The sequence below is a fragment of the Myotis lucifugus genome, unplaced genomic scaffold (genome assembly GCF_000147115.1).
Source record: "Myotis lucifugus unplaced genomic scaffold, Myoluc2.0 scaffold_89, whole genome shotgun sequence".
NCBI classification, from domain to species: Eukaryota; Metazoa; Chordata; class Mammalia; order Chiroptera; family Vespertilionidae; genus Myotis; species Myotis lucifugus.
In genome coordinates, this window is record NW_005871137.1 from 3816882 (window position 1) to 3832169 (window position 15288).

Below are 15288 nucleotides of genomic sequence, written 5' to 3' on the forward strand. Positions count from 1 at the left end.
ACAAAATAAATCAGTTCTGTTCAAGTAACCATATATACACCAGGATAAATATTTGAAATTGTGGAAACAAAGTGAATAGCTTCAAATTTCTCACTATTTAATGGCTTATATAAGTTACCTTTTTTCAGACTTTTTTTGTTAAAAATAAGTTTACTTAATTTTAAACTAAGGTCAATATCCTTTTTTTTTTTTTGCTTAAAGACAAAATACTTTATGCCTGGTGTGGCTCAGTGGTTGAGTACAGACCCATGCACCAAGAGGTGACAGGTTTGATTCCTGGTCAGGGCACATGTCCAGGTTTGCTGGCTCAATCTGCATTAGGGGGCATGCAGGAAGTAAGCTCTTCAATATTGATGTTTCTGTCTCATTGATGCTTCTATCTCTCCCTCTCCCTTCCACTCTCTCTAAAATCAATTTTTTAAAAAAAGAAGCCATTTTTAAAAATGGTAGGTATTAGGTTTGCGCCAGCTAAAGAATAACATTTATATTAGTCTAGATGTAACAATTTTTAAAACATACAAATTTAATGTGGTAGGAAATATGTAAATAAAAACACACAAGAAACTATGCACCATTAAAATATATAAATGCACCTTCTATTGATTATATGAATATAAAAAACCTAAATATTTAGATTTAAAAGTAGCTTCTATAAAATGTCAAAGTAGTGGGCATTGTTTGCTTTCCTGACATAATGAATAAAGATATATCTATCTCAAGATATATTATCAGCATTCCTTAGGAAAAATGTAGTATACACATGGGAAGGTATATGCTGTATTCAAGTTTTCCAGTTTGATTTCCATTAAAATGCTTTCTACAGCTTAGAAAAATAACACACACAAAAGAGATAAGGTAAACATCTTACAATTTTAAGAAACTACTTGAAACTTAATATTCAGATAACCCAGTGCCTAGGTTGAAGAACGATGCTTAAGAAGGTCCTCCATAATGATGATATGGCAGACATCGGAATCACATAACGAACAGCAGGTTTCTTGGTCTTCTGAGTAGGCAATGATCTTCTTCCCTGGTACTACAAAGCAATCATGACTAAGCTTTGCCAAGAATACTGTTTCAGTGCAGGTTTACATGAGGCACCATGCAACAGTAAGAGCAGCTACAATGCCGTTCAAAATTGCCATGCTATAGCCCATGTGGAAAGAATGTCCAGTAAGTTTCCTGAGGGGGAAAAAGTGAAAAAGGAAAATGTAATTTGGTTTAAGAGAAACACCATTAGTTTTAAAAAAATGCTTACAAACTGGAAATGTGTTGCACATTATTTCACAAATTAAAAAAGAATTCTAGACATCTGCAGGATTAGTGATAGATCTTAAAGTTTCTGTTACAAACTGTCCTGGTCCTCAAATTTTTCTATTTCATTACTTAGAGCAAAATGCTCAGTTTGATACCTATATGTACTTCTTTACTGAACTTCAGTTACTGTGTGTACCAGAACCTAATTCTAAGGTATAACTTTTCTTACATTACAAACGTTTCCTTCATTAATTAGCATTGTGTTTCTCTGCTCTCTTGTTCTTACTCAGAATTTAAAATACGTATTATTTCATTTGTCCCATTTTGAGATTGTGAAAGAACAATTTCTTTGAGCACTAAAACCAGCATTTGTCTATGCGTGAGTCATAAATCAGATTATGTCTTTTATAGACATTTCAGTTCTAAACCTAATAAGTTACTTAATTGAAGTGGTTTATAGTGAGTTCCTAGATATCAGCAAAGACATATCTCTTGTTTTATGATTACTACTAGAGGTCTGGTGCACGAAATTCGTGCACAGGGAGTGGGGGGGGGGGGGTTCACTCAGCCTAGCCTGCGCCCTCTTGCAGTCTGGGACACCCTCTAGCAATCCGGGATCCCTCGCTCCTTACCGGCAAGCTCCTTACCGCTTTGCTCACTGCTCCTTAGTGCTGCCGCAGAGGCAGGAGAGGATCCCACCACCGCCACTGCACTCGCCAGCCATGAACCCGGCTTCAGGCTGAGTGGCACTCCCCCGTGGGAGCACACTGACCACCACGGGGTAGCTCCTGCGTTGAGCGTCCACCCCCTGGTGGTCAGTGCGCATCATACTGACCAGTCGTTCTGCCATAACGGTCGCTTAGGCTTTTATTATATAGACTAGAGGCCTGGTGCACAAAAATTTGTGCACTCTGGGGGGAGGAGGGGTCCCTCTCACAGTCTGGGACCCCTCAGGGGATGACCACCTGCAGGCTTAGGCCCGCTCCCAGGGGGATTGGGCCTAAGATGGCAATCAGACATCCCTCTGGCAGCCCGGCAGCCCTCGGGGGATGTCCACTTGCCAGCGGGGAGCAGCCCTAAACTGCAGTCGGACATCTTTAGTGCTGCTGAGGAGGCGGGAGAGGCTCCCACCACCACTGCTGTACTGGCAGCCATCAGCCTGGCTTGTGGCTGAGCAGAGCTCCTCCCATGTGAGAGCGCCCTGACCACCAGAGGGCAGCTCCTGCATTGAGTGTCTGCCCCCTGGTGGTCAGTGTGTGTCATAGTGACCAGTCATTCCCAGTCCTTCTGCTGTTAGGGTCAGTTTGTATATTACCCTTTTTACTATATAGGATAGAGGCCTGGTGCACGGGTGGGGGCCGGCTGGTTTGCCCTGAAGGGTGTCCCGGATCAGGGTGGGGGTCCCGCTTGGGTGCCTGGCCAGCCTGGATGACGGGCTGATGGCTGTTTGCAGCTGGTCACACCCCCTTCAGGGTGGGGGTCCCCACTGGGGTGCCTGGCTAGTCTGGGTGAGGAGCTGAGGGCCATTTTCAGGCTGGCGGGTGACTGAAGCTCCCAACCTCTCCTTTTTTTCTTTTTTTTTTTTTTATTCTGGGATTTATTTACCTTCTATGGCTGTCACTGGAGCTGAGAGCCGGCTTTAGCTCTGAGGCTCGGCTCCAGCTCTGAGACCTCGGCTGCTGAAAGCAGGTATCTGGGCTTTGTTTAGCTTCTATAATTGAAACACTGTTGCAATTCCAGCTCTGAGGCCCGGCTGGCTGAAAGCAGGTTTCTGGGGATTGTTTAGCTTCTATAATTTCAACATAGTTGCTTAGAGTGCAGCTCAGAGCTGGGCGGCGGCAGGCGGGGAACCTTGGCTTCCTCATCACTGGAGCAAGCAAACCTCCTGTTCGCTTCAGCTGCCTGGCTGCCGGCCGCCATCTTGGTTTGCAATTAATTTGCATATCGCCCTGATTAGCCAATGGGAAGTGTGTCGGAGGTACGGTTAATTACCATGTTTGTCTATTATTAGATAGAATGACTGCCAACTATTCTATGTGCACAGATTTTCCCTGACATTTGTTTCCTTTATCTCGCAGAAATTTTACTTATTTTACTACATTTTCTTTCTTAACATTCCTACCACTAATTGTACTGCATTATACTCATTGCTTATCCTAATAAGGATCAGGCATACTATAAAGAAAAGGTAGTGTCCGACTGGTATCAGAGGCAGAACAGAATCTTCTGACATAGGGAAGTGCACTGGCAGTACTAAGAGCTAAAAGGCATTAGTAAGAAGGGCCCTGGCCTGACAGTGCTGTCATGTTCATGTCCTCTCCTCATTTCCTAAGGATAGGTCAAAGCCAGGGAGGTACTTAGCTCTGAATTCACACTTGAAGTGCACTTCACTATAATGATTCCAGTCCCACAAAATTTGCGGCAGAGAATCAAGAAGATACACTCTTCAAAGAACAACCTCTGGCTTTCACCTGAGACCACAGAGAACCCTGATGCTTTCTGATGGTTCCTTGTTCTGGTTTATAGGAGTTAATATTTACCCTCTCCACCCAACCTTACTCACCACCTAGGGTCTAGTTTAATGTGCTTCTCCTGCCATTAAGGGTTAATTTACCTAGGGGTACTACCTACTATATGGCAAAAAAGGTGTACTAAATGCTTTGCTCCTTAAAGAAAGAAATTCCTCAAACATGTATTGATTAGTGAACAGAAACCTAATAATGAAAATGAACTATCACATTATCATTCATTGTAAAAACAAACAAAAACCATTAATGACCTGAGAACATTTAAATTCATACTAACAAAATAAAGTTAATTATGGAACAGAATTTTAGGAGTTACTTGTTCTCTTTTACTAGTTTGTGATCCTGTACTCCCATAAAAATAGGAAAACCTCTAAATTAGAGTACAGTGTACTAAACTTTAGGAAATTATAATAACTACAATGTTAATATATTTGAATTTCACTGATATGTACATGCTCAATTGCTCAGTGACCCTTACAAAACAAGTAAAGCAAGGAAATTCAATGGCCATGAAGTCATGCTCCAGAACAGTGGCTCATAGAGTTTCTACCATCTCAAGTGCACCATATTCCTTCCCACTGGGAGGATAGTGATTGTTACACATATACTGCTTAGGCAAGGGACTTAAAAACTTTGTGGAGAAAGATATAGACAACCCCTGGCAGGTTTTCTCTCCTATGACTCTTATCTGTGATCTTTGAAGTTCTGTTAAAAAACTAAAGATATCTTGGTCCCCTTTGTCAAAACCCTTCATTTATCTCCAGTAGAGGTGATGTTTTGAACTGAAAAATGATGACTAAGCTATGGTGCCTATTTTACTCAATCTCTTCCTGTATTTATGCATTTTACTTTTAAAATTAAAGTATACACAGTGAAGTTCAAATGCCTATCATGTATACAGCCCAATTAACCTTATGACACACCCTCATGTACTTACCATCCAGACCAAATATAGAACATTTCCAGCATTGCAGAAACTTTGTTCCTTTTCCCTGTCAATATCCTGGGATAACCACTATACTGTCAGCTATCATGATGACTGGTTTCATCTGCTCTTGAAACTCCATCTACGTGGCATTGTATTCGTTTGTGTCTGAATTCTTTCACTCAGTCCTGTCTGTGAGATTCATCCATGTTTTATGTAGCATAAATTTGTCCATTTGTAATGCTGCTTAGTACTCCATAAAAATACCAAAACTTATCTATCCATCCTAATGTTCGATGTTTGGGTTGCTTCCAATTTGGGGCTCCTATAAATAGAGATACTATGAAAATGATAATAGGTACATATCTTTGGTGGGTATAGGCATCTGCCTTTATTTCTTTTGGGTATATTAGGGGAGTGGAAATGCTATGTTATAAGGTAGATGTAGATTTGGCTTTAGTAGAAAGCATTAAATATTTTCCTAAAGTATTTACACTTCCACCAGCAATGTATGAGAGTTTTAGTTGCTCTACATAGTCCCCAACATTTCATATTATCAGTCTTTTTATTTTAGTAGGTCTGCAATGTATGTTGTTTTGGCTTTTAATACTTATTTTACTGATGACTAATGTACTTATTACTGCCCATTCAGATATCTTCTTTTTGAAATTCCTGTTCATCTTTTGCTCATTTTTTCTATTGGTTCATAGAGTTCTTTACATATTCTACATACAAATCCTTTGTCAGAAATGTTTCAAGAATATTTCCATTTATTGCTTGTCCTTTCAATTTCTTAATAAGACCTTTTGATAAACATAAGTTCTTAAATTAAACAAAGTCCAATTCATTAATTTTTTAATGGTTAGTAATTTTTTGTGGCCTTTACAATAAATCCTTGACCACTCCAAGGTTATAAAGGTATTCTATTATTTAGAGAAGCTCTACTGTTCTTGCTTTGAAATGTAGATTTATAAGTCATCTCCAATTATTTTTTGTAGATAGTATAAGGTAGAGGCCAAGGCTCACTTTATTCCTTATGGATATCCAATTGTTTTGGTGCAATTTATTGAAAAGACCATCTTTTCTCCTTACTGAACTACTGTAATACCTTTGTCCTAAGTAACATAACCTGTATGTGTGGGTCTGTTTTCAGACTTTCTAGTCTATTCTTTTGGTTTATTTATCTATCCTTGACAAAAATTAACAACTTTTCTATGTAACATTAGCCAATTAAAAATATTTTTATGCTAAAAGATCCCTCAAACTATCAAAGAAAAACTGCAAACTCTTAGAAATACAACTAACAATAATGTGCAAGATTCACATGAAGATAACCAAAAACTTTACTGAAAAAGATCTAAATAAATAGAAAGACATCCTGTGTTTATAGAATTGAGAACAAATTGTTAATATGGCATTACTCCCTAAACGGATCTTCTAGAGTCAACGCAATTCCTCAAAATTCCCACTGCCCCTCCCCCTTTTTTCCCTTATGAACCCCCGGCGATGGAGGAAATGCAAGGGACTCAAAATAGCTAAAATCTTTAAAAAGAACAAAGCTGGAGGATTCACTCTTCCCAATTTCAAGACAGCACAAAGCTACAATAATCAAATGGTGTGATATTGGCATAAGGATAGACATATAGACCAACAAATGGTGCTGGGACAACTGGATGCCAAAAAAATTAAAAAAAAAAAAAATTTGGTCCTCTACCTCATACAACAAACAACATTTAACTAAAAATGGACCAGGCCTAAATGTAAGAACACTACAAAGTTTTTAGGAGCAGAGGTGTAAATTTTCATGACAATAAATTAAGCAATGGTTTCTCAGATCTAATACCAAAAGCATAAGCAACTAAAGAAAAAATTAAACTTCCTCAAGTTAAGACTTTTGTGCTTTAAAGGACATTATAAACAAAGTGAAAAGACAACCCACAGAATGGAAGAAAATATTTGCAAATCGCATATCTGATAAGGATCTCCTATGTAGGTTATAAATTAACTCAAAAGACAACCTAATTTTAAAAGGGACAAAAATCTGAATAGGCAGTTCTACAAAGATACCAAATGGCCAATAAGCACACGAAAAGCATGCTCATCATCATTAGTAATTAGAGAAATGCAAATGAAAATCACAATGAGATAGCACTTCAATCCACTACTAAAGTGATAATACAAAAAAAGAAAACTAGAAAGAAAAGTATTAGTGAGGATGTGGAGAAATCAGAATTCTCATACATTGCTGGTGGGAATGTAAAATGGTGCAGCTATTATAAAAAAGTTTGGCAGACCAGCAAACATTTAAACAGAGTTATCATATGATTCGATTCCATTCCAGGTATATGCTCAAGAAAATTGAAAACATCTACACTAATAATAGACAAATGTGTAAATTGACTGTACCTCCATGATGCCCAACAGCCAATCCGGAGGAATATGCAAATTAGCGTGACAAAGATGGTGGCAGCCACAGAGTCAGCTGGGGTGGGCGGGAGGCTTGGGTCACCCCCGGCGATGGAGGAAGTCAAGCTCCCCCCCCCCCCCCTGGGCCGGCCGCCGAAGTAGGGGCCTGTGGGCGGCGGCCACGGAGCAGGCCGGAGCAAGCGGAAGGCTTGGGTCGCTTGGGCCAGCCGCCGAGGGAGGGACCTGCAAACGGCCCTCAGCCCCTCACCCAGGCCAGCACCATCCCCAGTGGGGACCCCCACCCCAAAGGGGGCATGGCCAGCCTGCAAACCACCACAGGCCCCTCGCCCAGGCCGTCCCCCCCCCAAGGGAACCCCCACCCTGATCCAGGACACCCTTCAGGGCGAACCAGCCGGCCCCCACCCGTGCACCAGGCCTCTATCTATACTAATAAAAAGGTAATATGCTAATTAGACTGGGAGACCTTCCAGGAGACCTTCTGGACATTCTTCTGGACAAAGTTATGGTGGCGGGGCTGAGGTAGAGGCAGTTAGGGGTTAAGAGGGGAGGGCAGTTGTGGGTGAGCAGGCCAGCAGGGGGGCAGTTGTGGGTGAACAGGCCGGCGGGGAGGGCAGGTGGGGGCAAGCAGGCCAGCGGGGGCAGTTGGGGGAGTGCAGGCCGGCAGGCAGAGCAGTTAGGAGCCAGCAGTCCCGGATTGCGAGAGGGATGTCCGACTGGGGATCGGGCCTAAACTGGCAGTCGGACATCCCCCAAGGGGTCCCAGATTGGAGAGGGTGCAGGCTGGGCTGAGGGACTCCTCCCCCCCCACCCCCCCGTGCATGATTTTCGTGCACCAGGCCACTAGTGTTTATATAAAAATATGTACCTGAATGTTCACAGCAGCATTATTCATAATAGCCAAAAAGCGGAAAGAAACCAATGTTCATCAAGATATAACTAGGTAAACAAAATGTGGTATGGTAGGTATATCCATACAATCTATCTATCTATATAAAAGCCTAAGCGATCGTTACTACTGGCCGGTAGCATGACGTCCACTGACCACCAAGAAGCAGATGCTCAACGCAGGAGCTGCCCCTGGTGATTGGGGCACTCCCACAGCCAACCTCCCGCGGTCCCTCCCCCTGGCCGGCCAGGTAGTCAGTTTGCTCCCACAGCCAACCTTCCTGGGCTTGTCAACCTCCCATGGTCCCTCCCCCTGGACTGGGTGAAAATGGCCCCGACTGGGGAAGCTGGCCAACCTCCTGTGGTCCCTCTCCCCCAACCCCCCCACCCCCGCCCCCGGGACTGGGCGAAACGGCCCTGATCGCCAGCTAGGCCAAGGGACCCCACCTGTGCACGAATTCTCTAGTGCACTGGGCCTCTAGTGAAATGTAATTTAGCGACACACACATAAAAGTACTGATAAATGCAACAACATAAATTAACCTTGAAAGTAGTATGCTCATTAAAAAAAGCTAAAAGACCACATTTTGGGTATTTGTATGATTCTATTTATATGAAATACCCAGAACAAAAAATCCAAAGACAAAAAACAGACGAGGGTTTCCTAGGACTGAATGTTGATCAATAAGAATAACATATATTGGAAAATCAAGGTTGTAAAGAAAGGCTTATGATAATAAACTACTTCCACATCCTAAAAGACTAGTTATAAAAAAGGTACTATTTTGTTCTAGTTGTAAAAAATTTCTTTCCAATAATAAAGAATCTTTGAAGTACTTATGTGGTTCCTGGCAAGTGCTATCTCTCAGGTATTTCTTATCATTTGCTGTTCTGTGCCTATGGAACTCTGTGCCTTTTCAGTAGGCCATACATAATGCAGTAAATTAGCATAAGCAAAATCCATAGCAAGCAGGTGCAAAGCAAATACTCACTAGCTATATTACTTTATGAAAATAGCAAGGAAATCAAGAATAGTTAATATGATTTTCTTACAGTATTTTGTTATATCTATTTAAGTCTCTATTCAAAACAGTAATGAATGCATTTTATATAAGACATGCATATAATTTAACCCTACACTTCAAGAAGCTGCAGTGCAGTCATTAATAGTGACAACATTACAACTGATGGCTCCAGTCCCTAGATAATAAAATGTCATCATACTCAAATATCAAGGCCAAGTTCTTGATCTATCTCTTTGTTAGAGGCTTTTCTCTCCTACTACAATTAGCCATCTGACATGTTTCATCAGACCATGGCAATAAAGAATTTGATTTGACGAAGAGGCAGCTCTCCAAAATCTGTGAAAAATAGTAGAAGAGTCAATTTACTGAGCTCAATGTCAAACCTAGTGTGCTTGGAAAAGAAACTTCTAACTTAAATACTAATACCCACTTTTATTGACCTGCAAGACATTACTGTCTAAGAACCCACAAACTCTTTTCTATTATGTTACTACTAGAGACCCGATGCATGAAATTCATACAAGAGTAGGTCTTCCTTCCCCCAGCTGCTGGCACCGGCTTCCCTCTGGCACCCGGGACCCGAGCTTCCCTAAGGCCGCCAGCAGTCACCCAGGACCCAGGCTTCCTTCACAGCCCCAGCTTCATCCGGAAGGACATCTGGTCTAATTAGCATATTATGCTTTTACTATTATAGATTTTATTTGTACTGTATCTTCTTATTCCCCAAGAATTAAAGTCCCCAATGCCCTTTAATAGCAGAAAAATAAACCTAATGTTGAGAAGAAAAAAAATCATAATGCATCAATGCCAAATCCCAAAATTTCCAGAAAATTTTCATTAAATATTCTACTCATTGTTTGCTTCCTTCCTACAATAGTAACAACTCACAAGTGTAATGGAAATTTAAATATTTCAGCATCTGATTACATCCAGAACACTTTACATAGAAAATAACACATGTAAGAGAAGATCAGATCACATATATTAATTTTCAGTCTGTAAAACAGTTACCAAAAAGAGTTTACCAAAAAGCAATTCAAACGAAAAGCAACCATTTCCCTTTCTTTCTTATTTCCAATTTACTTTGCAGGTTTCAAATAGCACTGTAAGGCAATATAATTTTTTAAATAGGCTGTGTAGAAATTAGTTAATTCAATTTGAGGTCATGGGTTTTTTGAAATAGAGTAATTTTATGTTTGTCAAATATTATTTGTGATTGGGAGAAGCAGAAAGGCAGACAACTCAGAGTGATCCAGAATGAAAAGACCAAAAGCATTAGGAAGGCAGCAAAATTCTGTATTTTATATTTTAAGCAGGCTTTAGTGAAAAGATACTACCCTTTACCTTACCACATTCCTAGAAATCATGACATGTCAATAATTGTAAAGTTTTCCTGCATTTTGACCATGAACCCATATCAAATTAGTCATAAATTCAACAAATAATACATTTAAAGCAGATACCAAACTTCAAACTTCTCTAACAATATAAAACAGTGAACTTATACTTCTAGTCCGATAAAATAGACATTCAACTATGCTTTCCAATATGCCTCATTCTAAGAAATATATAGATGTGACTATTTGAGAGGCGCCTGAAGTACAAATATTAATTCTGACTTAAAACTAAGAGTCAGTTAGAATAAAAATATAATATTTTTGCTTGATTTGTGATAATTCAAAATGGCTACTTGATATATAATATTGAGGGCTTAGGTCTCTCTTAAAAGCTGTTGAGGGAAACTTAAAAATAATGCCTATTTTTTCTTTTAACAAATATTCCTATAGCAAACACATATTTGAAGTCATTAAAATGAAAACAGAATTGTGTTCAAAGCTGAGATAATTATTTTTAAAATAATTATCCTATCCTCAAAAAACTCATCTTCAGTTATAAGATTCAGGTAATAAGTCTCTTAGGACAAAAGTCAACATAAGATTTATGAAGAAATGAGACATTCTTGGAAATCTACCACACTGTGACTGCAAGACAGGCTATTTCTACAATATTTCTCAATAGGGAAAAAATTAATAACTCAGGCTTTGGATTAGATATCCAATACATTAGAAATCTTACTTTTATATAACCTTTGACCAGCATAAGGTTAAAATTTGAAATCGAAAACATACGGAAAATGGAATACTATGCTGCTGTAAAAAAGAAGGAATTCTTACCATTTGCAACAGCATGGATGGAACTGGAGAGCATTATGCTAAGTGAAATAAGCCAGTCAGAGAAAGATAAGTATCACATGATCTCACTCATTTTGGGATATAATGAACAACATAAACTGATGAACAAAAACAGATCCAGAGACAGAGAAGCATCAATCAGACCGTCAAACTTCAGAGGGAAGGTAGGGGAGGGTGGGGGTTAGAGGGAGAGATCAACCAAAGGACTTGTATGCATGCATATAGGCCTAACCAATGGACACAGACACCGGGGGGTGAGGGCATGAGTGAGGGGGTGGGGGGGCAATGGGGAGATAAGGACACATATGTAATACCTTAATCAATAAAGAAAAAAAAATTAAAATTTTGAGTAGCACTTGATATTCATAATACAGTTAATGCTCATTCTTAATAACTTTAAATATAAGCATTAATTTGTTTCCTCCTTGGGAATAAGTCTCTTTGGCTGTTTCCAGCACAAAATAATAGTCTGATCCCTACAAAGGTTACTTCTTGGCTTCAAAGTTAGAGATGATTATGCTGTTAAATTTGAACTTTGATCTAAATAATGAGAATTTGTTCATGCCAGCAATTAACTATCACTACTATTTTTTTTAAACTATCACTACTATTGATTGCAATGAAGTAAAACCCTTAACTTCTTTTAACCCTTTGCACTCCGCTGTCCCCTCTCAGGGGACATCGGAATTCTAGCATATCACTCGGATGTCCCCTCTCAGGGGACATTGCAGTTTATTAGTGATTACGGGGAATTGAGTTATTTCAACGCAACTTTTTGAGACATGCATGTTTCCCTGAAGTTTTATCTTGAAATGGCACAAGAAATTAAATCAAAATATCGTAAAATTACTAAGATATATACAAGAAATGTCAGCGGGTTTTGTGTCGGATTAAACAATAAACTACATATTCCCGATGTGGGACAAAGAAAACGGGACTGCATTGTGTGTTCTAACAGGAAAACACCTGGTGGCAGGCGTCAAACCACTTATTACTGTCAAACATGCACTAATCAGCCTGCAATGCATATTGGGGAGTGTTACAAAACTTATCATACTGTACAAAATTATAAACAATAAAATATTGTTTTTTTTGCAAATATACATTCCTCGATGTCACCCAATTCATATAAGTCCAATATCATTATAATACGTTACTTGGTTCCAAAATTATACTAAATAATACGAGGGTCTGTAAATGCACGTTTCCGCCGCAAAGTAGCGTCGAGTAGCTGGTAGCCAATGTCCAGAATGGTTCGGAGTGCAAAGGGTTAAAATGTTGGCCCTTGATCTCTGACTCTATATAAAGGTACTATAAGGTAGATAAACTTAATGACTTATTTCACTGTTTTTCATATCACTGTTACTAAATATTTTGACTTTTAATTACAAAACTAATTAGCTTTCTACACTGTGCTTTTTGCTAGACCCATCACTTACATTAACATTTTTCTAATAACTTTATTTCCAGACTAAAAATTAGTATTTTACCCTAGGCAGGACCTATTATAATTATTATTATTGTTTTCTGTTTTGTTTTTAGCATACTGAGTAACTATAAACCTGCAGCTAAATCACTGTACCACTAGATGGGGCTTGTGCATAGGCAATGTGAAATGTGGCAGTCTAAAGTGGAGAAGGCTGGTCAAATGAAGAAAACAATGAAGGAGTGAACAAAAACAGTGAGATGTTAAGACCAGATTTTGATTGGATTTGGCAAAATTGCACAGACAAAACTACCATGTAGCAAAATCTCACAGTGAGTGCCTTTGATTGTTAATAAAATGATGCTGTTTCAGTTAATGAAATTCCTCCTGCTGGTTCATTTCATAATGCAGAGGAAGTGGGTTAGCTGTTATGTACTTGTTAGGAAAAATAAAGCTTTGAGAGCCTATCTATCTATACCTAACTTTCTCCCCAATTAGGAATTAAGTTAAAGTTCTGGTACTGCCACCAGCCTGGCCTAGAAGAACTCCAAAAGTCTTTCAAGTTCTGGGCTCCATATGAGTACAGTAAATGCATGGATAGAGCACATACTTATATGCATTAACCCCTAAAAACTGTAATTAAAGCAGATCATCACAATGTGAAATATTGGTTACGTGCACACTGTTATATTTGCCTGCATGGAAATCACTGAAAAAATCCAATGAATGACGGGGGAAACTACTGAGAAGTGAACCGGAGATGATGATAAGAAGTGTAGAAGAGCATGATAATGAATTATATAGTAGTGAGAAGTGAGGAATACCCATATGGATACTACAAGGAATCTAAAGTACTGCCTCTGCTTCTTTAACATTGCAACAGATTTTCAGAAACTGAGAAAATAATTTAAAAGTATAAATGACCCAAAACACAAAACGATTGCTTCCTAATAAGGAATTTTGTATGTGTAACACTGCTGTATACTTTTTAACTCAGCAAAGTTTCCAAAGTAAGTCAACATAACAACCATCTATCTTTAAAAATATGCCTTTTGAAATCAATTAAGTATCTGTCTGAAAATACATCTTGCAAAAGTTCTTTAACTATCTTGTATTTATTAAAGGTCTTCTGCTTATGTAAAACTGTAAGTTTCTAAGCTCTATGTTATGGACTGACTATATCTGTGTCTGCCCCCCCTCTCCACTCCCCCCAGCTCATGTCACCACAACAGGGTACCTCCCAATGTGATCGTAATAGGAGGTGGGGTCTTTGGGAGTAGATGAGGTCGTAAGAGTGGAGCCCTCATGAATGGAAGTAGTGCCCTTAAAAGAATCGTAACAGAGCCTAGCTTACTTCCTCTTTCAGCTCTGCCTGTGAGGACACAACAGCAAGGAGGCCACCTGCAACTTTGAAGATGGTCCTCACCAGAACCTGACCGTGCTGGCACCCTGATCCTGGACTTCTGGTCTCCAGAATTTTGAGAAATAAACTTCTCTTGTTTATTAGCCACTCAGTTTATGGTACTTTGTTATAGCAGCCTGAACTAAGGTAATAGCTAACAAATATAGAAGTATGAAAAATTTAAAAATTCAAAAAGGGTTTTATTTCTATTCTCAACTCCTCTAATGAATTATTGATCCAAATTGCTAATTTCATTAAATGTGTCACCTAATATGTTCTAAGTATCAATAAAGGTCTTTTTTTTCCTTCCCTGAGTTTATGTTCCTAAAGAAACACAACGACTTGACAGCCATAATAAACAGTCTTCTCAATTTTTTTTCTACTTCTTCTAATTAGTTTGTATTTTGAAAAAGAAAAGCCCATATGTTTAAATCTGCAAAGGAGAGCAAAAGATTGCTTTTTAAATAAACTAATTAGACAGAATTATTTTACTATCTTTATGTTTGATATTGATGAAGCTAGGAAGGAGGAATATTTTTAATCCTAATTTTTACTTTATGATGTGCTAATTATCTTACCTTTTTAAAGTTTCTAACCAGTTAAGAAGATCCCCATTTAATAAATTATCTTATAATCTAGCTACCATTTATATTAGATTTCCCTTAAAATTATGTTGATCCCAATTTCATTTTTTTTTTTAGTCATCATATATGGCTTCAATGTGTTCATTAAAATTTGTTAGCCACCTGAACAGAAACATTTCTTGCCTGCAAAACAAAACAAAACTTATGTCAAAGGTATCACTGTCATCATTTTTGGGACTAGGAGAATCAGTGATGATGGGTTTTCTTCCAGAGATGGGAGGTTGCATATCTCGCTATTCTCTCTAAAGTAGATTCTTTTTTTTTAAAAAAATATATTTTATTGATTTTTTACAGAGAGGAAGGGAGAGGGATAGAGAGTTAGAAACATCGATGAGAGAGAAACATCGATCAGCTGCCTCCTGCACACCCCCTAACTGGGGATGTGCCCGCAACTAAGGTACATGCCCTTGACCGGAATAGAACCTGGGACCCTTGAGTCCGCAGGCCAACGCTCTATCCACTGAGCCAAACCGGCTAGGGTTAAAGTAGATTCTTTATGTGGTTTGTTAAGTGGTATGCCTAGTATGCCACCTAATCAATAGATCTGAGTCTTAATATTTAAACATTTTCTCTCAAT

The 15288-nt window shown here is 38.9% G+C and overlaps 1 protein-coding gene across 1 annotated transcript in view; it reads right to left on the reverse strand.

Annotated features, from left to right (window-relative positions):
• Positions 1–417: 417 nt before the first annotated feature.
• ARL6IP6 (ADP ribosylation factor like GTPase 6 interacting protein 6) overlaps positions 418–15288 on the reverse strand; it is a 33304-nt gene continuing 18433 nt past the window's right edge. Inside the window, exon 4 of the mRNA XM_006091269.3 lies at positions 418–1182. Within this exon, the coding sequence (XP_006091331.1) occupies positions 1089–1182 (94 nt within the window). The 3' untranslated portion in view covers positions 418–1088. The remainder of the gene's footprint in view (positions 1183–15288) is intronic.